This window comes from Hypomesus transpacificus, chromosome 18 (genome assembly GCF_021917145.1).
Source record: "Hypomesus transpacificus isolate Combined female chromosome 18, fHypTra1, whole genome shotgun sequence".
In the NCBI taxonomy this organism is placed as follows: Eukaryota; Metazoa; Chordata; class Actinopteri; order Osmeriformes; family Osmeridae; genus Hypomesus; species Hypomesus transpacificus.
In genome coordinates this window covers 10,655,732-10,679,449 of record NC_061077.1, presented here as the reverse complement: position 1 = coordinate 10,679,449, position 23,718 = coordinate 10,655,732, and the positions used below count along the sequence as shown (strand labels likewise).

At 46.9% G+C, this 23,718-nt stretch overlaps 1 protein-coding gene across 3 annotated transcripts; it reads right to left on the bottom strand.

Moving 5' to 3' along the window:
* Nucleotides 1-488: 488 nt before the first annotated feature.
* On the bottom strand, nucleotides 489-23,332 carry src (v-src avian sarcoma (Schmidt-Ruppin A-2) viral oncogene homolog). Of its 3 annotated transcripts, XM_047040705.1 has the most exons (14): nucleotides 22,912-23,332; nucleotides 8,820-9,084; nucleotides 8,614-8,713; nucleotides 5,716-5,733; nucleotides 4,765-4,863; nucleotides 4,376-4,402; nucleotides 4,036-4,139; nucleotides 2,978-3,127; nucleotides 2,731-2,886; nucleotides 2,386-2,565; nucleotides 2,180-2,256; nucleotides 1,791-1,944; nucleotides 1,446-1,577; nucleotides 489-1,292 (listed from the first exon to the last, which is right to left on the bottom strand). In XM_047040705.1, the coding sequence occupies exons 2-14, from the start codon at nucleotides 9,073-9,075 to the stop codon at nucleotides 1,084-1,086; spliced, it is 1,662 nt and encodes a 553-aa protein (XP_046896661.1). In that variant the 5' UTR covers nucleotides 9,076-9,084; nucleotides 22,912-23,332; the 3' UTR covers nucleotides 489-1,083. The 3 variants fall into 3 exon arrangements, with proteins under 3 accessions (XP_046896661.1, XP_046896663.1, XP_046896664.1); XM_047040707.1 differs by lacking the exon at nucleotides 4,376-4,402; XM_047040708.1 differs by lacking the exons at nucleotides 4,376-4,402; nucleotides 5,716-5,733.
* Between the last annotated feature and the right edge of the window lie 386 nt (nucleotides 23,333-23,718).

Genomic DNA, 23,718 nt, shown 5'->3' with positions numbered 1-23,718 from the left:
TTTCAATCAGAATGCTTGAAAAACAATATAGACATGAATCGTATGTCATGGTCGATGTAAGCTGTTACATAGATAAATGACTTGCAAAAACAGGATGGATTTGCTTTGGAGAAGAATTCCAGGGTTTGTTCTCCTTGAACTTTATTTGTAATGTAAAAGTTCAGAGTAACAAAAATACAGTTTCCCACAATAGAAGATAGTATAAAACGAGTTGTCATTGGCACAAAACGCTACAGCAGGATTGATTCTGGTCACTGTTCTGAGAGGAGACTCACCAGCAGCCATTTTTCTGGACAAAAAAGTAAATACAAAGGGAATTAACAGACACCTCTTTCCATCCCCTTTCTCTGCACATAAAGATGCCTGAGAGAAATATCTTACTGGAGTTCTCTCTGTATTGCATGCTCCACACAGCAGTCAGTACCGTAACATGCAAAGTGAAAAACTGCCAAAAAGCATAACAAAAGTGGTTAATGACAATTGTTTACCTGAATGCCCCAATGCCAAAATATTCCAGTTAATCCAGGTTTGATAAATTATTCTTAAACCAAAACATTAGTAAAGATGCCATCACTAAGTCCCTTACAGGCTTCTCAAGACTGCACAGGTATCAATTGGAAGACGTTTTGCCCATAGAAGAAGATACATTTTAAGAGGGAGATTTGAGGAGTCTGTTCCTTTTCCCTCTACAAAGACCATGTGTCCCCTTAAGAGACACTCCTGATGAGTGACTGTCTGTCCTCTTACAATGTCAAGCCCCAGGAAAGCTTCTTCGGTCTCTAGGGTAAGTGCCCCAGGGTTTTAAGAGCTGTCGTCTGTCCAAAAACGACCCAACACAACACAATGTATTGTATATCAATCCAAAATAATCAAGTGGATTAGTGCTGTCCGTTTAGATTAGAAGAAAACAATTGCATGACAATGAAATCAATTGAAAGGACAGCAAGAGCTAGGATCAGGTATGTGGTTGTTGATACGTTGGTTGGTCATCCCACTGGCAGGTTCAGGTGCCACTGAGGTCAGTGTGGTTGGTTGTACCCAAGTAACTCTCTCCCTTCCCCCTCCACACACCCAGGCCCAGGCCTACAGGTTCTCCCCGGGCTGGTACTGGGGCTCTGTGGAGGTGAAGTAATCTTCCAGGAAGCCCTGGAGGTACTCGAAAGTGGGCCTCTCCTCCGCGTCTTTCCTCCAGCAGGTCAGCATGAGGTCGTGGAGGGAGTCTGGGCAATCGGCCGGGCAGGGCATCCTGTAGCCTCGCTCCACCTGGTCCAGCACCTCCCGGTTCACCATGCCTGGGAAAAGAAGGACCGGTCATCACGCAGCAAACGTAGTCTTGCTGGTGAAAAGCTAGGACCTGTTGAAAATCTAGGACCTGTCTATTGTATGTTGTTAAGGCAGGAAAGTACATCCTTGAGGCTACCTTGTTTGTGAGAAGCCCTTCCTACCTGGGTATGGCACTCTGCCTTTGGTGGCCAGTTCAGTGAGCAGCACACCGAAGGACCAGACGTCAGACTTGATGGTGAAGCGTCCATACAGGGCAGCCTCAGGTGCTGTCCACTTGATAGGAAACTTGGCCCCTGCAACGTGACACAAAAACAAAACATGTTTGTTTCTAAAGGTGTGTACCAGTGAGAAATGGAGTAGAAGATATGAATGAGTACAAATCTTAAGTAAGGGAGGCAGCAATATGCTCACAGAAGCCATAAGAAGCTATCAGAGTAATATCAGTGTGGGGGGGGCAGATCAGCACAAATAATGGAAAGGTCACCAGCGCCCCCTTGTGGTCTTACCCTGCCTTGCTGTGTATTCATTGTCTTCTATGAGGCGAGCCAGACCGAAGTCGGCCACCTTACAGACCAGATTGTCTCCCACCAGGATGTTAGCTGCCCGCAGGTCTCTGTGGACGTAGTTCATCCTCTCCACGTAGGCCATCCCTGAGGCAATCTGAGAGCAGAAGGACAGAGATAGAAACAGGCCGTGAGGGTTCATTACAGAGTCAACATTCCTTGTATTAGATGTCTGATGTGAAGTGCATCTGTTTGAAACGGAGCAGCGCGGAAGCTAATGTCTTCATTTCAGTCCACATGGATCATTAAGCTTTCAAACTGGATTGAGTTGTGCGTGTGGGGGTGTGTATCTATACATATTTCTCAACATGTGTGTGTGTGTGCGTTCTAACCTGTGAGGACATGTCTACCAGCTGGGGCAGGCGAAGCATCTTCCCCATGTCTCCCTTTAGGAAGTCCAGTAAGCTGCCTGATGGGGGGTGGGGCAGGAACACAGCAAGGGTGTGAATCACAACAAACACCTCTCCAACAGCTGCATATACAATCTTCCCAAACGTTAGACGTGTACGCATGCTTGTGTGTGTGTGCGTGTGCGGACCTTGTCCCATGTACTCAGTGACAATGTAGATGGGCTCCTCTGACACCACGGCGTACAGCTGCACCAGCTTCTCGTGCCGCAGCTTCTTCATGACCTGGGCCTCCTGCAGGAAGGCCTCGGGGGACATGGTCCCAGTCTTCAGGGTCTTGATCGCCACACGCGTCGTTCCGTTCCATGTTCCTGGGAACATCAAACACGTCTTACTCCATTTCCCCCCACCATAGTGGAACCACAAATTGACCGGATAAGCTTCCTTGATTAGGAATGACCACCTGCCCTATGGTATTTAACCCAATGTGTGTGTGTGTGTGAGAGAGACAGCCAGACAGTGAGAGTTAGCCTTACCCATCCAGACCTCTCCGAAGCAGCCCTGGCCCAGTTTGAGGTCCAGACGGAGGGACTCCCGGGGGATCTCCCAGGCGTCCCGGGCCAGGCCCTGGGTCTGGGGCTTCAGGACAGGACACACCTCAGTCAGGCAGTGGCAGAGGCCGTCAGCATGCTCTGAAAGAGAGAGGGGGAGAATGTTCAATATGGCTATGTGGATACACTAAAGATCCATAGACAGAGTTGTGTGTAAGTTTGAGGTGCTCACTCCGGTAGTGGTTGACCAGCTGCTGAAGGTTGCTGAACTGCGTGCGTGAGGTGATGTAGAAGCCGCCACTGTCGAGCTTTCTGATCTTGTAGTGTTTGACGTTCAACCCTTTGGTGTTGTCGTAATCCAACACTGATAGACAGTAGGCACCTGGTGAGAATCAGAGGAAAATGGTTATCAGAATAGTAAATAAAACGACAAATGCAGGTTTTCACTGTTTCCCAAAAAATGGTTGATGTTTTCAGAACTCATTTCAAGTCCCTGAAACAAAAAAGAGCACATTAATGCAGCCACCAGGAGGCAGCAGAGTTGTTTTAAGACGGTTTGTGAGATGCACTCAGAGCCCCCTGGGCAATGGCCCCATCCCTCCTCTGCTCTGTGTTTGAACAGGGCGATATGGCCCGTGGTTGTACAGTCCAGGCTCCACACTGACCTACTTCTGTCTGGCTCGCTCACCCGAGGCCTCCCCTCTGCCACCATCTATTCCCTGCAGCAAGCCCCTGCCACCTCCCCTCTCCTCAAAGCCCCTCACACCCCCCCCCCCCCCCCCCCCCGCCCACTGAGCTTTGCCTGCCACACGTGGACGAACACACACACACCACAAACACACACACCCAGAGAGCCTGTGGGGACCGTGACATTAGCGTCAGCGCAGCAGCAGCTGCCTATCAGAGCCGTCTCCACACTCTGTCCCACAGGCGTCACATCCAGCCTTTTCCCCCATCTGCCCAACTGCTCCTCGCTACCCAGAATGCTGCGCAGCTGACACGCAGCACAGCGGGCCCCTCAGCGGGCATGGACAGCCCAACGTGTCCCGACAAATCCCACACTTGTTTTGTGAATCTTAATTACAGATGTCGGGAATTACGTAATCTAGACTGCCCTACAACGTTTTTCCAGCTCACAAAAAGGTACATTCGTAGGAAAAGCAAACTGTGCTTAATCTTTATTCGAACACTTTGACAGAATTCTCCCATGTCCACTGGTCGGCACTGAGGGATCCATGTTGGAAAGCGGAGTGCGTTGTACTGTAAGCCCTCAGGCCCTCACAAACTCACCTTTGGTGGTCTCACTCTCCCTGATGAGGAAGGTCCCTCTCCTGTTCTCCAGGCTCAGCAGCAGCCTCTCCGAGTCCCGGCGCGTGATCTTCCCAAAGTACCACCTGGGGGGGGGGGGGGGGAGACAGGACAGGACAGGAAGGGGACGGCGGGTAAACACGGGAGACAGGGACCAGTTTGACGAGGGGGCAGAGGTCCAGGTTTGTGTAACAGAGGGGGGAGGGAGAGAGAGTGAGGGAGCTGCCGACAGTGCCACTATGGAATCCGAAGATGATTTAATCTCCCTTTTGTGCATGCCCCATGCCAGATGCATCCCAGCATTCAAGTCACTCTCCCTTACCTGGACTCCATAGTCAATCTGAGATGACTGGTAAGACAAGGGTGAGAAACGGTGTCAGTACCATGGTTAGTTTGCCTGCTCGCTTGCATGCCTCAGTGCATGTAGCGACCTGTGAAGTGTTCACGTGCGTGCCTTCAAGGTGTACACAGAGCCGAGGACGCGTTTGAAATCGCTCGCTTTCGTTTCCCATCCCTGAGAGCACCACATGTCCTTCACTGCATGTATCTTGGATTAAAAGCATCTTCAAAAGGACCAAATATATATATATTTATATATTATATATATAAATATATATAATCTCCTTTGATGAAAGGAGAGATGAAAAGAACAGAGCGAGAGAGAGAGAAAAGGACCGAGATAAGGGAAGGGTGGAGGAAAGAGGGACTTACTCTTCAGCCTGGATGGAGTCTGACGGAGCCACGTAGTTGCTGGGGATGTAGCCGCTCTCTCCGGTGGTTAGGGAGCGTGCCAGCCACCAGTCACCTTCCCTGCACACACACACAAGCAGGGACCGTACATCAGCCTCACACCACACACACACATCTGTTCATCTCCCAGCCATAGAGAGGGCCTGACACGGTCTCTGTCAACTCCAGTCCCGAGGGCTCTGACTAAGCTGATTGGCTTATGCCCTCGTCGAGGTCCAGTCAAACGGAAATCCGTTTTTTTTTCTGTACCTTCTTTTCTATAGCTTTGTACGTTTACAAACCCAATTCAGATGCCTCAATCACAAGGTATTGATTACAAGCCAACTAGAATACTTTTGTACAGTCTCGGGACTTGAGCTGAAAACCGCTGTTCCAGGAGAGGGCTGTGACTGACTTGCATGCATTTGTGATGTGGGTTAACTGACTCAATGAGATGGTACTTATATGGCACACAATAAAGGTGAAATGTCAAAATACATTAAAGCACTGAGGTCATCTTTGGCTAAATAACAGGCCAAACCGATGACTCTACTGCTATCGAGATGACGGCAAACTCACTTCTCATACCTGAAGGAGTCACAACATTATCATCGTCTATAAGGCTCAATCCATGTTGCCATTATCAGATTTGGGATTTCCATATGCTTGGACATTTCTCAACGGTCAAGCAGCATTTGTCTTTTTGATTGATTGCTTTGACGCATAGTCTTTCTTGAAGTCTTGACTGAAACATGGCATATAGTGGATTGAGCCTTTAAAAAGACAATTAACAAATTGAGTCATTTAGTGAAGTTAAGTGGTAAAAAACTCAAACTGGGTGATTCAGTGATGTGAACACAGATACAGACAGGTGAACAGTGAAGCCTACTGACAAGATGATGAAACAGACACATGCAGAGAAGCATCACTAACCTGCAGTTGACCTTTATCCTAAATAACATTATGAGGGTTTGGCGAGGGAGGGAGAGAGAGAGGGAGGAGAGGAAGAGAGGAGAGGCAGGGGAGGAGATCCGCAGGGGAAGGTGGTTAGAAATGAAGAGATACAACAGCACGTTTTACAGAGTTCCACAGAGGAGAACCATCACAGAACAAGAGTAGCCCCCCCCCCCCACTGCCTAAGCCAAGCAGGAGCAGCAGTCCCATTCGACAGACTACTGCACCAACAGCAGAGGTGAGAGCAAGTTGACTCCACAATAAGTATCCCTTTTAGTGAAGACCATTCGATTTGTGGAGAATACTTTTTATGAAGGGGATTATATCCGAGATTAAAGCCATCATGACAAAAGCCCACGGTATCAAGTCAGTTTATGGAGAATCATGAAACTCACACAATGTTTTCGGAGTCTTAGCAGATCAAGAGGTCTTAATGCCACATAATACATCCAGTGTGTTTGTGTGTGTGACCTAATAACACGCAGGTTCTAGAGCTTGAGGGGCAGATGCACCACTAATCCAACATTGTCCTCAGCCAGGCCCTTCTAGGTCATCACTTTGTTAGCTGCAGCATTGGGGGCTCAGAGGGTTACGGTACACTGCACTGCTATTGATTAATACAAGCCCAATGTTAAAGCCAACACTGCACACCCCACCGCCCCTTCTGATACCTGTTTCAGAGAACCCCCTGCTTTTCAGGCAGTGCCGTTTTCCAGGAATGGGTGAGTGGCAGCTAAAGTACTGTGTCAGCCTGCACCTGAAGCTACTGCTGAGACAGAACTGCAGCAGGGCTTTTGTGAATGAGCAACAGAAATATGTCAGCTTGTAACAAAACAGAGCTTTCTGAAGGGAGCCTGTTCCTATGGTTACGAGGCATTCAGACAGAGGACAAGTGCCATGCGGTTTATAGGGGGTAGAACAGCCTGCTAGAGAGACACAGCCACAACACAGACATGCAGAATATACAGTGCCCTCCAAAAGTATTGGAACAGTGAGGCCAATTCCTTTATTTTTGCTGTAGACTGAAAACATTTGGGCTTGACATCAAACGATGAATGTGAAACCAGAGATCAACGTTTCAGCTTTTATTTCCAGGTATTTACATCAGGATCTGATGCACAAATTAGAAAATATCACCTTTTTGTTCGAACCCACCCATTTGTCACGTGAGCAAAAGTATTGGAACATGTGACTGACAGGTGTGTTTTGTTGCCCAGGTGTGTCCTATTACATACATTATTCAATCAATAAATACCACTGAATGTCTACACTCAGGTTCAGATTGGGTAAGATAGGTTTTGTCTATGCAGACTGTATTCAGAGGTGAAAACAACATGAAAACCAGAGCGCTGTCTTTGGGTGAAAAACAAGCAATTGTGAGTCTTAGAGAAGATGGAAAATCAATCAGAGCCATTGCAGAAACATTGGCCATAGCCAGTACAACCATTTGGAATGTCCTGAAGAAGAAGAAAACTACTGGTGTACTAAGTAACAGACGTCGAACAGGTAGACCAAGGAAAACATCAGCAGTTGATGACAGAAACATTGTAAGAGCTGTAAAGAAAGACCCTAAAACAACTGTTAGTGAGATCAGCAACAACCTCCAGATGGCAGGAGTGAAGGTATCACTATCTACTGTTCGCAGAAGACTTCATGAACAAAAGTACAAGGGCTACACCAGAAGATGCAAACCACTCATTAGCAAGAAGAATAGGAAGGCCAGGCTGGAATTTGCCAAAAAGTACAGAGATGAACCTCAAAAATTCTGGGACAAAGTTTTATGGACTGATGAGACAAAGATTAACTTTTACCAAAGTGATGGAAAGGCTAAAGTTTGGAGAAAGAAAGGAACTGCTCATGATCCCAAACACACAAGCTCATCTGTGAAACACGGTGGAGGTAATGTCATGGCTTGGGCTTGCATGGCTTCTTCTGGGACGGGCTCATTAATCTTCATTGAGGATGTAACACATGATGGCAGCAGCAAAATGAACTCGGAAGTCTACAGAAACATTTTGTCTGCCAATTTAAGGAAAGATGCAACCAAACTGATTGGCAGAGCCTTCATCATGCAGCAAGATAACGACCCAAAACACACTGCCAAAACAACAAAGGAGTTCATCAGGGGCAAGAAATGGAAGGTATTAGACTGGCCAAGTCAATCTCCAGACTTAAACCCTATAGAGCATGCATTTTACCTGCTTAAGAGGAGACTGAAGGGAGGAACCCCACAAAACAAACAACAACTGATAGAGGCTGCAGTGAAAGCCTGGGAAAGCATCAAAAAGGAAGAATGCAAAAGTTTGGTGACGTCAATGGGTCACAGACTTGCTGCAGTTATTGAAAGCAAAGGATTTGCAACTAAATATTAAGTCTTATTCACTTAAATATGTTTTAAGTATATCTGTTCCAATACTTTTGATCACATGACAAATGGGTGGATTCAAACAAAATGTGATATTTTCTTAGTTGTGCATCAGATCCTGATGTAAATACCTGGAAATAAAAGCTGAAACGTTGATCTCTGGTCTCACGTTCATTATTTGATGTCAAGCCCAAATGTTTTCAGTCTACAGCAAAAATAAAGGAATTCGCCTCACTGTTCCAATACTTTTGGAGGGCACTGTATCTGTATACAGCGTGTGTGTGTATGTGTGTGTGTATGTGTGTGTGTGTGGGGGTGTTAGCCTTGTGTATGTGTGTGTGTGTGTGTGTGTGTGTGGGGGGGGGTGTTAGCCTTGTGTATGTGTGTGTGTATGTGTGTGTGGGGGTGTTAGTCTTGTGTATGTGTGTGTGTATGTGTGTGTGTGTGTGGGGGTGTTAGCCTTGTGTATGTGTGCGTGTATGTGTGTGTGTGTGTGGGGGTGTTAGCCTTACGTGTTATTGACGATCTGGAGGCGTTCGCCCTTCCTGAAAGACAGATCTGAGGCTGTGCGGGACTCGTAGTCGTACAGCGCCACAAACGTCGTCACTCCGCCTGCGGGGAGTACAGCATCATCAAACAAACCCTCTACAATGACGTTTCGTGTTTAACACCGTGTCTAGCTTTATTCCTAGTTTCATATATCTGCAGAGAAGCTAACCGGCCAGCGTGCTCCTATTAGGAGAGGTGATGGGGTTGGTGGTGTCCACACCCCCAAACAGTGCCAGCTCAGGGGGATTTGTCATGGCTTGGTTGGGGCGGAGAGGCCCGTCCACTGTGGGGCTTCGACTGGGTGTGAGGGACTGCTGGGCGGAGCTGAGGTGGTGCCCTCCGCACCCTCCGCCAGAGCTGAGGTTGCCATCAACACTGCGGGGTCGCTGGCCTATGTCCTTGGGCTTGCTCTTGGATCCCCCCATGGCCTAGGCCTGAAACACAACCACACACACACACAGACAGACTGGTCAGCCTCAGTTAGCAATCTTACATCAACAAAAGCAGGATTTGACATATTCAAAGACTTTGAAAGGGTAGGACCTGGCTGCAGACTAAAACAGCAGGCTCAATGTCACTTGTTGGAAGTTGTGACGGCCCTCCCAAACTTGAACCAGAACTTGTCCATCCTTCCTTTGTGTCACATGGCCAAGGCTCAGAATAGCTTCCTCCATGCACCTACTCCCACATTCTCCCACCATGTGTGCCTCAGGCAAGGTGGTTCCACAGGAGAGACAAAGAACCAGGGGAGGGACCCATGGACCACCTTGGGGACTAGAGAATCCAGCCACAGGGAGGGACAGCATCACGTTCAGCCACGACATCCCCAAGGGAGGGGCTTGCAGCTGCTGCTCCACTACTACAGCAACCAGACACCCTCTGCCTGCCTGCCTGCCTGCCTGCCACACACACACACCCCCTTCTGAGCCATGACCCACATTGCACTCTGTCATCCTGGGTTTGTAGTGCCACTACAATGACCTGGGTGATAAATTAGCCACAACAGTCCACAGTTGACTTGACTCACGCTCATTTCTATGAGTCCGAGCGTCAATAGGAATCTGATCAAAGGGCTTGTTTGTGGCTGACCGATCCCAATTCACACCCTCCTGTTGCCCAGTGAATGGAGTGTGAACTGGTTCAGGATGCTCCAAATGACTGCTGTGATCATGCAGCCTACGGCAACGGCGTCCAACCATATGCTGCACATGGGTCCTGTAACCTAACAGACTACAACTCAACTGAGCATAAATGTTTCCATCTTGCTGGTTCAGCGTGTGATATTGGCAGAACAAGGGAGGGTGGTTATGGTACCTTGAAACAGGCAGGCAGGCACTTCCGTTAGAGATCTGAACAACTTTCATTCACTGTTATTTGAGGAGCTGGTGGGAGCCCTTGAGTAGAGAGAAGTGGGCCTAGGATTATGTCTGCCTTTCTCTCTCTCTGCCTCTCTCTCTCTGTTTCTCTCTCTCTCTCGGCCTCTCTCTCTCGGCCTCTCTCTCTCGGCCTCTCTCTCTCTCTGCCTCTCTCTCTCTCTGCCTCTCTCTCTCTCTGCCTCTCTCTCTCTCTGCCTCTCTCTCGGCCTCTCTCTCTCTGCCTCTCTCTCTCTGCCTCTCTCTCTCTGTCTCTCTCTGTCTCTGTGTCTGTGTCTCTCTCTCTTCCCTACTCAGCTGCCTGCCTTGTCTGAGTCTCCAGTTAAGCACATGAAGTATCCCAGCCCTCTCTAATCACAGCTTAGAGGAGGGAAATCATTACGGTAAGCTCATGATCATTTAGGGACTCAACCCTCTGCTATCCTGGATGGATATAGCAGTGGGGGGTGCATTAGGCTATCCTAATTTAGAGAGGAGAGACTGATAACAGGCTAGTTTTTCACAGTCCTGGTGAAGCCTGGGGCTGAAAAGCTCTAGTGGTGATTAGGTCGTTGGGAGGGGTAGGGGTCGTTTTTGTTTTGCTATCAGAGGTCAGAGTTGAGGTTAGGGTGACAGCAGGCTCCACTTTCCAGACTCATCCACTGTTCTTATTTAGGAGTCCCAGAATCCAGCGGCTCTATGTCAGGCGGGTGGGAGCCAGGCTGTGTCTGCCGCCCCACACAGAGGCCATGCCGGGGGACAGCCCCAGAGCACAGGGGCTTGGATGACAGCTTCCTAGAGCGATGGCGATGACACACAGTGGAAAAAATGTCAGGCACAAAGGAAAAACACAGTTCTTTCACTGAGGAACTCTGTGGAAGCCGGCAGCCAGGGGTTCATGTCTGTCAGACGCCCCCCCCCCCCCCTCCCCCCCTCCCTCCAGTCCACTCCCCAGACCTGGCAGGCAGCCAGGAGGTTGGAGATGCGGAAGACCAGGGGGGCACGGTGGCCCCTCTGGTGCTTATCAAACAGCTGAGGAGATTCCTGTGGATCGGATGCTCACAGAAGTCTGCCAGCTCCGCTCAGCAAGATGGGCCGTTTGAGGAAGAGAGAGAGAGACAGGGAGGGGGAAAAGAGAGACCACATACAATAGCAGAACCACAGGAGTGCCTTTCCCGCTCGGCGTCAGGCCGTGAGTGTGGGGAGGAGGGGTGTGGAGGGGGGGGGGGGGGGGTCAACGGGGACGGTCGATATCTCCCTCTGGGGTATGTCTACACAACAGGGGTGCGCCACAGTAGCTTAACAGTCTGGCCAGATACACACAAAAACATACACACACGTACAATATCCATGCTGGTGTACGCACACACAGGCAGTGGAAGAGACGAGCTCGCACACAGGGGCAGACACAAAGAGGGCTCGTGACACATGCAGGGAGCGGGTCTTTGTGTCTTTGTGTCTCTCCCCGAGCAGACTGGTAGCATGGTGGTGAATATGTCCTTTCAGATGGATCCCAGCAACACCCAGCCTCTCCCCGTCTCCATCCCTCAGTCCTGTCAAGCCTCCCTCTTCGTCTTCCACACAATTACCAATTTCATTCCAGACGTGTCATCCTAATAATATATAGAGTCCTTAAATTCAGGGAATCACTACTGAGACATTTAACATCAACTATACAGCGTTTCTCACACTGAATGGGATTCAAAGCTGAACGCTCGACAACATTTGCTGAGCCGTCGAGCTAACCCCATATCCTGCAAAAACATGTTAAACCACAAATGAATCATAACAATTATGTTCACATAAACAGAACAAAAAAAGGAGTATCGAAAAGGAGTGCATGTGCGGGTATTTCTAGACCTGGCGCAGAGGTAAGCATTAAACGCAGCTGAAGGAGGAGTCCGGGGCTCTCCACACTGGGCTCATAACAAAGCCTCTATTGTCGGCTCGAAGCTTGTACTGCCGTCAGCCCGCCGAAGTAAAGTAGACACTGTGCCGTGGGCTTGTGGTAAAGTAGACACTGTGCCGTGGGCTTGTGGTAAAGTAAACACTGTGCCGTGGGCTTGTGGTAAAGTAGACACTGTGCCGTGGGCTTGTGGTAAAGTAGACACTGTGCCGTGGGCTTGTGGTAAAGTAGACACTGTGCCGTGGGCTTGTGGTAAAGTAGACACTGTGCCGTGGGCTTGTGGTAAAGTAGACACTGTGCCGTGGGCTTGTGGTAAAGTAGACACTGTGCCGTGGGCTTGTGGTAAAGTAGACACTGTGCCGTGGGCTTGTGGTAAAGTAGACACTGTGCCGTGGGCTTGTGGTAAAGTAGACACTGTGCCGTGGGCTTGTGGTAAAGTAGACACTGTGCCGTGGGCTTGTGGTAAAGTAGACACTGTGCCGTGGGCTTGTGGTAAAGTAGACACTGTGCCGTGGCTTGTGGCCTGTGGCGAGTCGGCACCAGTTTCAGCTCAAGACCGCGCCTGCGTTCAAAAAGGTCCCCCAGCGCCCATCAACAGTCAACCAGGAAATATGGAAATGAACCAAATCACGCAGTCACCCTGTTTAGTACGAGGGAGACCGTGAGGCTGAGTGCTCAGCACGCGACGGTTAGCAACTGGCTTGGGTGACGTGACCATCCAGGGAGGTCTAGTTTGAGTTAGCCACCGAGTCACTAGGGCCTAATAGGGCCTGAGGTGGAATAGACACTGAGCACCTGCTCTCTCTGAGGCAGAAACGCCATGAAAATCCCTCTGGCACGCAGGGGGTGGGCGGAGAGATTTGCTTAATTATGCACAAGATCCGGCAACGGATTCCAAATCCCTCAAGTCTCACGGGCTTTGGCTGAAAGGGAATCATCGTCTTTTAATATTGCTGCTGTGTTGTTGTTTTTTTTCTCTCTCTCTCTCCCTGTTTTAGTTGTTTTTCTTTTCCATTCCTCCCATAAAAGGGATAACAAGCATAATCTGGGAATGGGATCCTCAAACGAAGACAATGGGAAAGCTATGATACCATTCATCTACTGTGAGAGCATATTAATGGTCTCTGTTTGAGCATGTCCTATTAATTCAATAAGACACTCCCTGGTGTATTCGCTCAGCGTTTCCGTTTCATCTTCAGGGAGGATCAAGCAGTCCCCATTTGCTCACTAACATGGATAGTAAGGAAACAACCCCATCAGCTAGCAGACATTGTAATCCTCCTTTTCCAGACCAAAAGTGAAAAGCAAAAAACGAAGACAGAATACCGTGTGCAGTGGTGGGAAAAAGGCAAGTTAGGTCTAGTCCAGGTTGAAAAGATTCCCAACGACTTGTCTTTGGAAGCTGAATGTCCTTGGTATGTTATTGGCTGACTAGATAACCCTGCCTTTTTGCAACGCCCCTGTGACTTGTGTGTCCCAACCCAGAGCTGTTGAAGTTCCGTTCCAGTTCCCGCACGTGAGCACGGACACCTGCCTCTCTGAGAAGCGAGAAACAACACTCAGAAAAGATGATCCTGAGAGAGGCCATTGTAATGGCGGTTGCCGTGTTTGACATTTAAGCCTCATTAACTCTGCCTCCTATCAACTCCTTGTTCTGTCCTCCAGTGAATAACAGGTGCTTGACTGTTCGGAGATAAGCATCTATGTTTTTATTACATTTGCATGAGCAGACATCAAACGTTTCATATGCTAAGTGACCTCGGCTCTGCAAGGCTGGCTGGACAGCCTGTCCCAAGCATCCCGGGCCAGGACAAACAAGCCCCAGAGACGGCCTTCTTCCTCCATTAGTGACTAACAGCATGTAGCCAGCACAAGCCCGGAGGTTCAGTCAAAACGTCCTGTCTCGAATCACAACTTTTACCTCACATGACCTGGCTCCCATAGCAAGTCCGGTCCACCTCCACGTCCTAATCATCTTTAGGTGCCGAGTATCTGCCAAACATATTTTTCACTGATTTACTATGTGTAACAAGCGCATTTCAATGTCATTTCAGAACACCAACTTTTTTGGTGTACTATCAGAAAGACTTAACACTTCACAACAATTTCCAGAGTTACTGGTCAGCTTAAGAAAGAAGAGGGTGTGTGTGTGTGTGTGTGTGTTTGTGTGTGCGTGTATGTGGGTGTGTGTGGGTGTGTGTATATATGTGTGTGTGTGCGTGTATGTGGGAGTGGGTGTGTGTATGTGTGTGTGTGTGTATGTGGGAGTGGGTGTGTGTATACGTGTGTATACGTGTGTGGGTGTAAACATGTAAACAAGTTTCCCAGCGTAGCAGTGGCGTGTGTGTGTGCAAGTTCTCTACATCTGTATATGTGTTCCTTGCTTCTCTCCTCATCTTAATGCTCTCTATGTAATCACTCCAGGCCCAGCCCTGCATCACCGGCCACCAGTCGCTGCCTAATCCAGCTGCTTGTTCTGCTCAGATTATCAACATCAATTCCGTAATCGTGTTCGGCTAACCCTGGGGGGACATTCCATCTGGGGCCTGTGAACAAGGCAGTGAGTGGATTGAGGGACAGGCTATACAGGTCTGACCAGCCATAGCAACACTGCGTGTAGTCTTTTAGCTTATCCTGCCTTGACAAATCCTTCTGCTACAGGGGACTACATACCAGACAAGCAGAAAATCTCCCTCCGTAGAACCGAACAGACCATCTCTAACGGCCACATGTGAACGTGGCAACTCCAAATAGGCTTCTCCTTGTCATTGACATGGTTGCTTTAGTTCGAGATGCTTTATCAAGGTCCCCAAACAAGAGAAGCAGAAATGACTCATGGTTTCCTCCTGCAGGTTCCATGCTCCCTCCACCTGGGCAACGAGGATTCACACACACTTTCCATCCAGTCACCCATGAGGGGAATCATCACTGCGAAGCTCATAGCAAGTCAATACACTGGCAAACCAGGAGCCAGTCAAAGCCAGCAAGCTCTTCCATGTCTGGAGGACTAAAAGTAAACATCCACCCACAATGATGGCTGCTGCTGACACCAGTCCAACACGGTCTGCTCTGTGTGTTTGTGTGGGTGTTTGAACCCCTACTGGCCAATCAGGGTGAGACAGTGGCATAGGAGGTTCTGGAGTCAATATTTACCCCGCCACACAGCCCTGCCGTTGCCATGGTAGTAATTCCTAGCATTCCACAAGCAAAAGCAGATGCACAAGTCCCTTTCAAAAATTCATAGAAAAAGATAAGCTTATCAGATATAAAGAATGAAAGGGGAGAGGATTGTCTGTCTGTGAGCTATGCGAGATGTCTTTCATGTCCTGACAGCCATTGAAAGGGATTCATCTCCTGTAAAAGCATCTCTCTTTTGAGTGTCTCAGGAGATTCCCATGAAGAACTGTTCACCCATTCTCCCAGCCTTCTGGACTTTAGAAGATCAGACGGCGTGATCCTTTATATATTCCACTGCTTGTGTGTCTGTGTAAGCCTAAGGTTGAACTTTGGTATTTATACTTAACTCAATCTTTGTCTTGATCACCTTTTCTTTTAATTATTTTACACCTAGTGTGACCATGAGAGCTAGTGACAACAGTCTTTTACTGTAAGTGGCATTTCATCACTTCCACACACAAGTTCACACCCTCTCACTGCAACACACACACACAGTTCATTTCAACAGCAAAATAACAAACAAGCCACTGGCTGAGTTCCCAGGTTGATGGATTTTCTAAAGGCCTGTTATCCCCAGCTCCTAATCTCAGAATGACACATATGAAATCATTTTGGAATTGAGGCTCAGCAAGAAAATATCTGGGCCATTTTGGATGAGGCTATACTGTCGGATCAACCCCCTGTGTGGTGCTGCCAGAGGCAGGAAACATGTCCTGAGAGGAATCTTTCCATAACTGCTTCTGGAGTCGAGTGTCAAGAAATGCAATTTTAAGCCGGTGAAAAATATACCTTACTGTATATTTAAAATAGTATAATATCTGTATTTGTATTTGTTCCATATTGGATATTTTAATCAAACTCCCACTGTTTTAATTCCTGTATGTCTCCCTTCCCCACAAAATATTTGTACAAGGTATCGGCTACATTTCACATTGAACCATGATTATCAAGGATTACAAACACAACATTACTTTACACAGCACTCTGTTCATCATTCTATTAAGTATGTCTCTGGGGGCTAGCTCTATCATGGATAGGGACGTTTCCAAGCAACTCAACCTGCTAGCCGCTAGCCAGTGCTAGCACAGGCCTGTAATAGACCCTTAAGAGCTCATTACTTCATCAACAAAGTTGTGGGGAAGCTAACAAAAGTATTACCCATGTGCTGCTGAAATAATAGCTACAAAACTGTCCAAAAAAGCTGTTATTACAGTACAGTTCATACAGAAGAAAAAAAAACAGTCTGACAGGTCATAAGTGAAAATAGCAGTTAGTTACGCAATCAATGAATGCCCTCAGAATTCTCAGTTGCTATCTTGGCCTTGAATCTAAAGATAACTATAGGAAAGAGACTAAAGCAATGCCCGCCTTCAGGTCACTCTCTTCTGATCTGCAGCATCTGTGTTTTCACAACACTGTGACTGCAGAGCTGTGGGGGCTGGTTGTATTGTGTGGATAGAGCATGTATTGGTCCTCAGTGTAGGGTATATTAGGGCACAATAACAATAGAAAGACTTATTTACTACAGTATTGTTGAACTGTGCCTTGAGGAGATATCATTCCCAGTCTCTCTCTCTCTCTCTTTCAATACGGTCATTATGTGTACTGAGACCAATGATCTGTGGTCATGTGCTCAAAGTACAGGGACAGAGATGGAAGGATGCAGAGAGGAAGAAAAAAAAGGATAATCCGCAAAGGTTTTAGCTTTCTCATTTTACGCTCCCTCTCTCCCTCTCTCTCTCTCCCTCTCTCCCTCTCTCTCCCCCTCTCTCCCCAATACACATGCACACACTCTCTCACTCACTCTTTCTCTCCAATCCTTTCAGGAGATTTCCAGAGGGAAATTAGGAAAATAAAGGAATTCAATTCCTGTCACAGCCGAGGCTATGTCAGACAAACATCACATGAGCAGCAAAAAACATCTCTCCCAGCTCCAAAAACAAAATGAATTAGTACATCTCATGAAGGGGCAACCCTCACTCCACCAGCTAAGCCTGTCACCAGCCCTCAACCCTGCTGTGAAATGGAACTGACACCAGACCAAACTGAACGAAGATCCTCACATGCAGATGGTGAAAAGTAACAGGGGCCTCAGCGTGATAACAAATCACAAATAACCACTCCGGTGACTATTTCGGTCGAACTAACCATGTGAATAAAACAGTCCATCCCCAAGAAACAGACACCCTGCAATGTCACGTTGATTTCCTTTGCATCTTATTTCAAAAGAGAAACCATCTGAGATCCAGGGAGACCCAGAGCGCAGCACGCCTCATCAATCCAGGCCTTTGACCGCTTAACTTGTGATCTAGTCAGCTGGGCAGCAGCAGTTAAGATAAATCCATGTTGCCGGGTAACTTCAGGCCTCAGTGGAGACACATCTATTATACATGACAGAACTTAAGAAAGCTAATGAAATGTAAAATGTCATTTCGCAGCAATGTTCCTCTTAACATAATTCGTGTTTAAACCTGAGGGCTTGTTAGCGCTGGTTACGTTTGAGGCAGAGGCAAAAATGAAACAACCAGGTGTGTGGAAGCCAGGATTGTTTGTGTTTGTGTGTGTGCTCTAGGTACACACAGCGGTTTGTTAGAGCAGTGTTAGTGTGCCCAGTCATGACTGTGGAATGTAGATTGGAGGTTGAGGCAAGTTCTGACTGCGCTCCTTCTTCCACACCCCACAGCAGGAATGTTCTGGAAGCAGGTAGAGACAGACACAGCGTTCCGTCCACCCAAGATGTACAGTGGCAAATGCGGCCCCGGGAGATCCCGTCCCGGAACATTCCCCAAATCGCTCCCAGTCAGACGAACAAGGCACGATCAGGCTGCATGGTCTCCGCAAGCCCCTCTTGAAAGGGAACAACGTAGTTACCTTATAGATTCTCCTCGGGACCTGTGCTCAACCAAGCAACATTGAGTTTGTTTGGTAAATAAACATGCTTCCTCAAAAAACTGATTACTCAATTTAGATTGGTGTGATCATCTGATGCTTCAACGTGCGGCTTAGCCCTTGACTCATGCAGCCTCCTCGGCCCTGCCTGGGGGTTAGGACCAGGAGGAACACTTCCCCTGAGAGCAGAGGGCTCGCATAAAGCAGAAGTGTGACGGAGCAAACCAAACCGACCCGCCCATACAATGGTTCAATCGAAAAACCACTGGCTATGGAGCATCCTGGTTCATGCATCAAGGCCAGCGCATGTTAGCATATATCGCTACGTAAGATAACTGCATTCATGTCGTCAGGTAGGCGAGTGAAAATCTAGGGCCTCTGGGAACAAATAAAAACGTGACCGCTTTTACTGCGTTGCTTCCGGTAATTCCCAGCGTGCATTAATAAGCACCTGGTCCCAGACAGTAGAGAGAGTGCCTCTCTCTCTCCAGCGGAGCCTGATAAATAAGAAGCACATAAAACAACAGACAGTGCTCTCCATTAAAGTTTAAACATGCCCTCTTCACGCATGATCATCAAACATAATTCTCTGTCTGCTAGGGGATTTTCATAGCACACATCCCAGGGCTGGGGCTAGACTCTCTGACTTTGGAGCAATTTCCTCCATGGGTTTTATACCAGCCCTTTGTTCCCCCATGCCATGATTTGAATATTCAAATGGGTATAGTTGCTTGCCACTGGACAAGGAGCAGGATGGCTGCAGTCTCTTTGGTAGCAGGCAGCTGTGGCCTCGTAGGTGTGGCTGCACAGCTCTATAACCACACCCCTGGGACTGGGAGGCTGGCTTCAGCTGATCCATCACCATGGTGGCCTGATCATCAGTGTTAGGGCAGCAGGACACGGAGGGAAGACCAGAGGCCAGGGCCCCTGGGGGCTGCTCCTGTCTCCGTGCCTAGGCCGGCTTGTTCTCATGGGGGAGGAGCTTGTTCTCATGGGGGAGGAGCTTGTTCCCATGGGGGAGGAGCTGGCTCTGGGAACGGAGGACAGACTAGTCCTCAGGCGTGACTGATTACATTCCCAGTCTTCCCTCGTGGTATTCCCTTTCACCTGTTGTTTTCTGTCAAGTAGCTCGGGGTAAATGTCTATCCTCTGTTCTCCTAATGGTCCAGAATTGGGCAGACATAGAGGGTATGTGTATGAGACATAATGTGCATTGTCGAAGAAAGATGTTCAATACTGTGTTTTACAAGAAGAAACCAGGAAATGAAAGGGTTCATTTTAAATTTGTAATGTGATCTCACTCTCCTCTCAGGTCCTGAACAATGAGGTGAAGTGTGACACATTATTTTCAATACCTCAGATACCCCCACTAAAGAGGAACTAAGGTTATCTTGTTTCCTCACATCCTATTGACTTGGCTAACATTAGCAAAGAATTCATTTAGAAAATGAATACACCAAAATCTATACTTTTCCATCCGTAGTCAGATTAATTAGTTATTCGGTCAATAACAACATTTGCATAAAGCTCATGTCAATATACAGATTTATCTGGGGGCTGGGGTGGGGGTGAGGGGCTTTGGACACAACAGACAGCAAGCTGGTCCAGGGTCTCCGAGGAGAGTATGCAGATCCCAGCATCTCACCCAGGCCTAGCAGCACAGCTGTGGCTACACAAAGATCCAGAGAACCATCTCCATGCATGCCAAGGAGTCTTTTCCTGCCAGTGAAGAGCCAGGTGAACTGAAGGAGAGACGACTCCCAGACTGATGGCCCTTTCTGACCAACAGAGGAGGGATTGAGGGAGGATGTGTGGCCTCTGTCACCCTGGACTGTTCCCAGCGCAGACCAACAGGAAGTGGTTTGAGAACCCCGAAAGGGATACAGTCCCTGCTCTGTTCCTCTCAATCAGCCACAATCAGATACTCCATTCAAATGTGCTGGCAGCGGCATGACCACAGATAGATAGAGAGCTGCAGTCAGAACTGGGTGATAGATCTGCTGTGTTGTATTCCATTTCCTGTCTTTACCATTCCTCTACTGGTTCCCGGCCTTTAACAAGAGGGATTTAAACATCCCTTGTGGTTTTTGCATATTCCACTTGACTGAGACTGAGAGGAAACTGTCCTGCAGCGCAGCAAAGGTAGACAATTGATAACATGGGAGCATGGGTTTATACTGAAGTGAAACCTCACTTTTATGTCACGGTTTCAATGTCAAATATACAGTTCCTCCTAAGTAAAAGGTAAGTCGATAAGAACAGAACAGAAAGCTTTATTCAACGCAGACACAGAAGCTCTGTGTCTACTTTCAATGTTCAATGTTTAAATGTAAGCTATCTAATAAAGAGCCTTTACAGAGAGGGAGAACAGGTGGCATTATCCCTCACAAATGGGTGCCCTTGAACATCGATGGGCACTAATTAGCAGGAAAACTGGGCCAGAGCAACAGAAGTTTGGTGTCTGCCACATGAAAAATTCAATGAGTTCTTCAGCGGGAGGCCGTCACAAATCTCACGCCAGCCGCCCAAACCTATACAAGCAGACTGGTGGTCATACATCTCACGGCCAGAATAAAACTGAGGAGCGGGAGTATGCTGGCACCAGACAAAAGTTTTGTTTTATAAAGTGCTCATGAAGCCATTGGGGAACACTGTGTTGTTCCAACAAGGCAGTCTAGCCGCACACACCTTCATTATTGTTCCATCTTGCAGTTCGTCAGTGACTCTATTCCTCATGCCGTATTTGACTAGGTCCTGTTCATAATGGTTAAAGCAATTACCTGGTCAGAACAATGTCAATGAATCCTCAGCTGACCTAAAGGAAACTAGGACACTATTGTAATGGTATTTTTTAACTTGTGTTAATGGTTCACCATAGACAACACCACTCTCTAAACAAGAGATAACAATACTGGATTAAAACACACATTATCTTGTCTTGCTTGACTGAAATACTTGGAGACCCTTCGAGCAGCTCTAAAGAGAGCCTTTAACTGACTTTACATCTAGCTTTTTTTAAGCACATGAAGATATTTCAGACAAAGAGGAAACAACTTGTTTCAGAGGCTGGTTGTCAAGGCCTGGGTGACAGAGGAAACAAGCTTCTCATTGATGCCCGGCTCAGAGTATCAGCCAGATAGAGCCAACTTCAGTCCATGGTCAACAAAAGACCCAGTCCACAGACACATTACCAATTAAAAGGAATTCCTGCCTCAAGAGCCCCTTTCCAGTGATCTCATTGGAGCTGACATAAACTTCTACAGCTTTCACTGTGAGGCATTCACAGGATTCCAAGGAGCATTAGGGTACCCTCTGTGGGGCCTGAAATGTGTTAGCTTCAGAGTACAATGGGCGGTCCAGTTAGGCAGAGAGAAACCCTTCTGATGGACTGCAAAAAAAACAATTAAGATAGCCACTTCTTTGATAAAAATTATTGTTTCAATAATCTGAGAATGAACTGAAAAAGGATGGTTGAGTAGATAACATTTGAACTGGACTGGAATTGGCGAAAACATTTGACAACGAAGTTTGCAAGTTTCTCTTGCATGCATTTTGGTATTACATAAAACAAAATCTGCAGTTTGCATGTCACTGCCCAGAGGCATTAAAAACATGTTTTTTGGCATACTGAAAAGATAATATGATTGTATTGGCAAAATATCTCAATTGTACAGATTATGGTGTCACAAAGAACATGGGTCAACTGACTGTCACAAGAAGACCAATGAAACTATCCCATTCAATAACAGGAATACTATTTTGTACATACATCCTTAGTTGATATATAATCCTAATCCATGATCACTAAAGGCAAATACCAAGCAACTGTATTTCTGAGCAGAATAGTACAATCCTGGACAAATAAACCTTGACTTTTTGACTCAAGGTGACTGAAACCTGACTTCCTTTGTTTAATACAACAATATCTTGCCTTTAGGCAGATAAGAAAGTACAATAACAGTGCCAGGATGGCAGGGTTTTACAAAACAGTATGTGTCTGAGAGAGAGAGAGAGAGAGAGAGAGAGAGAGAGAGAGAGAGAGAAAGAGAGAGAGAGAGAGAGAGAGAACTCCTATTTACAATAACTCATATGGTCAAAGAAGGAAAAGAAGGAAATGGTCATGCTAGTCTAACGCCTCCTCAGGAGTGTTTGACTCCTTGAGTCATCTGGAGTGGGTGAGTTCTAAACCTAAGCTTAGGACACAGCTGGGAGAGTGAGTGGGTGGGGAGAAGAATGCAATGAAAAAAATTCTGAGAACACATCAATCCTGGTTCCAATATATCTTTCTCTCTCTCAACTCACTAACACGACAGCACACACTGACCCATACTCTTGCTTAAAAACTCACTACACACACACACACACACACACACACGCACAACACACATACAAAGAGGTGTACTTCAAGTCCATGGAATGAATGAGATGTTTTAAGTGTTTCAGGAATCGATGTAAGACAAACATTCTGGTGATTGTGACAAAACACAAACTCCTTGAGGAGTTAGGAAACTCATGACTCCTCAAACAACAACATAACAGCTAACGAACTAATGGTTTGGACAAACAATGACAAAATATTAACTAACTAGTGATATAGTATAGTATATCGTAAGATACCCACATTTCAAAGTAGCCTAACATCATGACAAACTGTGCCCCAATCATATTTTGGTGTTGGTGAGGGAAGCGTTGGACTCATACATTAAATGCTGAAATACACATTTGCTTCAGCAGCCAACCGCGGGCAATATATAACCTTACTTAGAAATCATCTAAACTTGGTCAAACTGATCTTTGCGGCATATTGTTGAGCATCTGCTTCATGTAATTCTTACTAGGCTACCCGGCTATTGACTACATACACCAAGGCATACGTTCATTCTTCAATGTATTTTGGAACACAGCTTTGCTTCAAAATAACAAGTTTGGTTACTTACCCTGACGCGCAGGCTTCCAATGATTTTGCGTAGATTTTTTTGTCGACCACGAGGTTAGCGAATTATCAAGGACTTCGACATCGAAGTAAAAACGAATGATACTCAATGATGCTCAAACGATGTCTATGCTCACAGCAGACAATCAATGCCAGGACTGATGGGATCCCATTCAACCGGAGGGGCGGTCTAGTAAGGTCATCACAGGGATTGCCTCCGAAGCGCAGCGGCAGTAAGAAATCTGATTTCGGCAATCGCGGTCATCCAATAAACAACAAGCCTATTTTCCAAGAATCCATCTATTAGTTTAACGGCTATGGTTAAAAATTGAAGCCGCATGTAGTTTTCGTACCCTCTACATTATGTACAGTTCACTGCTATGCGCAGGAAGATCAGAATCAAAACATTGGGGGTTCCGAGGGGAGGCGGTAGTCGTAAACTAAGGGGAGGAGACTGTGATCCCATAGTTCCATAGGCTGTATTTCCCAATTAATTTAATTGGCAAAATAGTTACATTTAACATAGTTAAATACAATATTTATACAGCTCTAGCTATACATTAATACACAATACATTTTACATGTTGGTTGTTACATGATTGCGTGTTATAGCCTAATCCTAAAGGAAGCGTAAAAGTTGCATAGGCCTACTATTTGGATTAATATTTTTTATTATTTAGGTGTCCTACCTTTCAATTCAATGTTCAATTGTATTAAATATTGAAGAAAGTGAATAGTACGTCCATGATCGAAATACCATTATCTGTGGCCCAATGCTGCCATCTACTGTTTTAATGTAAACCTAGATTTT

Bases quoted from the DNA above. Each gene is read 5' to 3' on its own strand.
- src (XM_047040705.1), bottom strand. From the start codon at position 9,075: ATGGGGGGATCCAAGAGCAAGCCCAAGGACATAGGCCAGCGACCCCGC. The intron at 8,714-8,819 runs GTTAGCTTCTCT...TACTCCCCGCAG, and splicing joins TAATAGGAGCACGCTGGCCG to GCGGAGTGACGACGTTTGTG. The intron at 1,945-2,179 runs GTTAGAACGCAC...TTCTGCTCTCAG, and splicing joins TGGTAGACATGTCCTCACAG to ATTGCCTCAGGGATGGCCTA.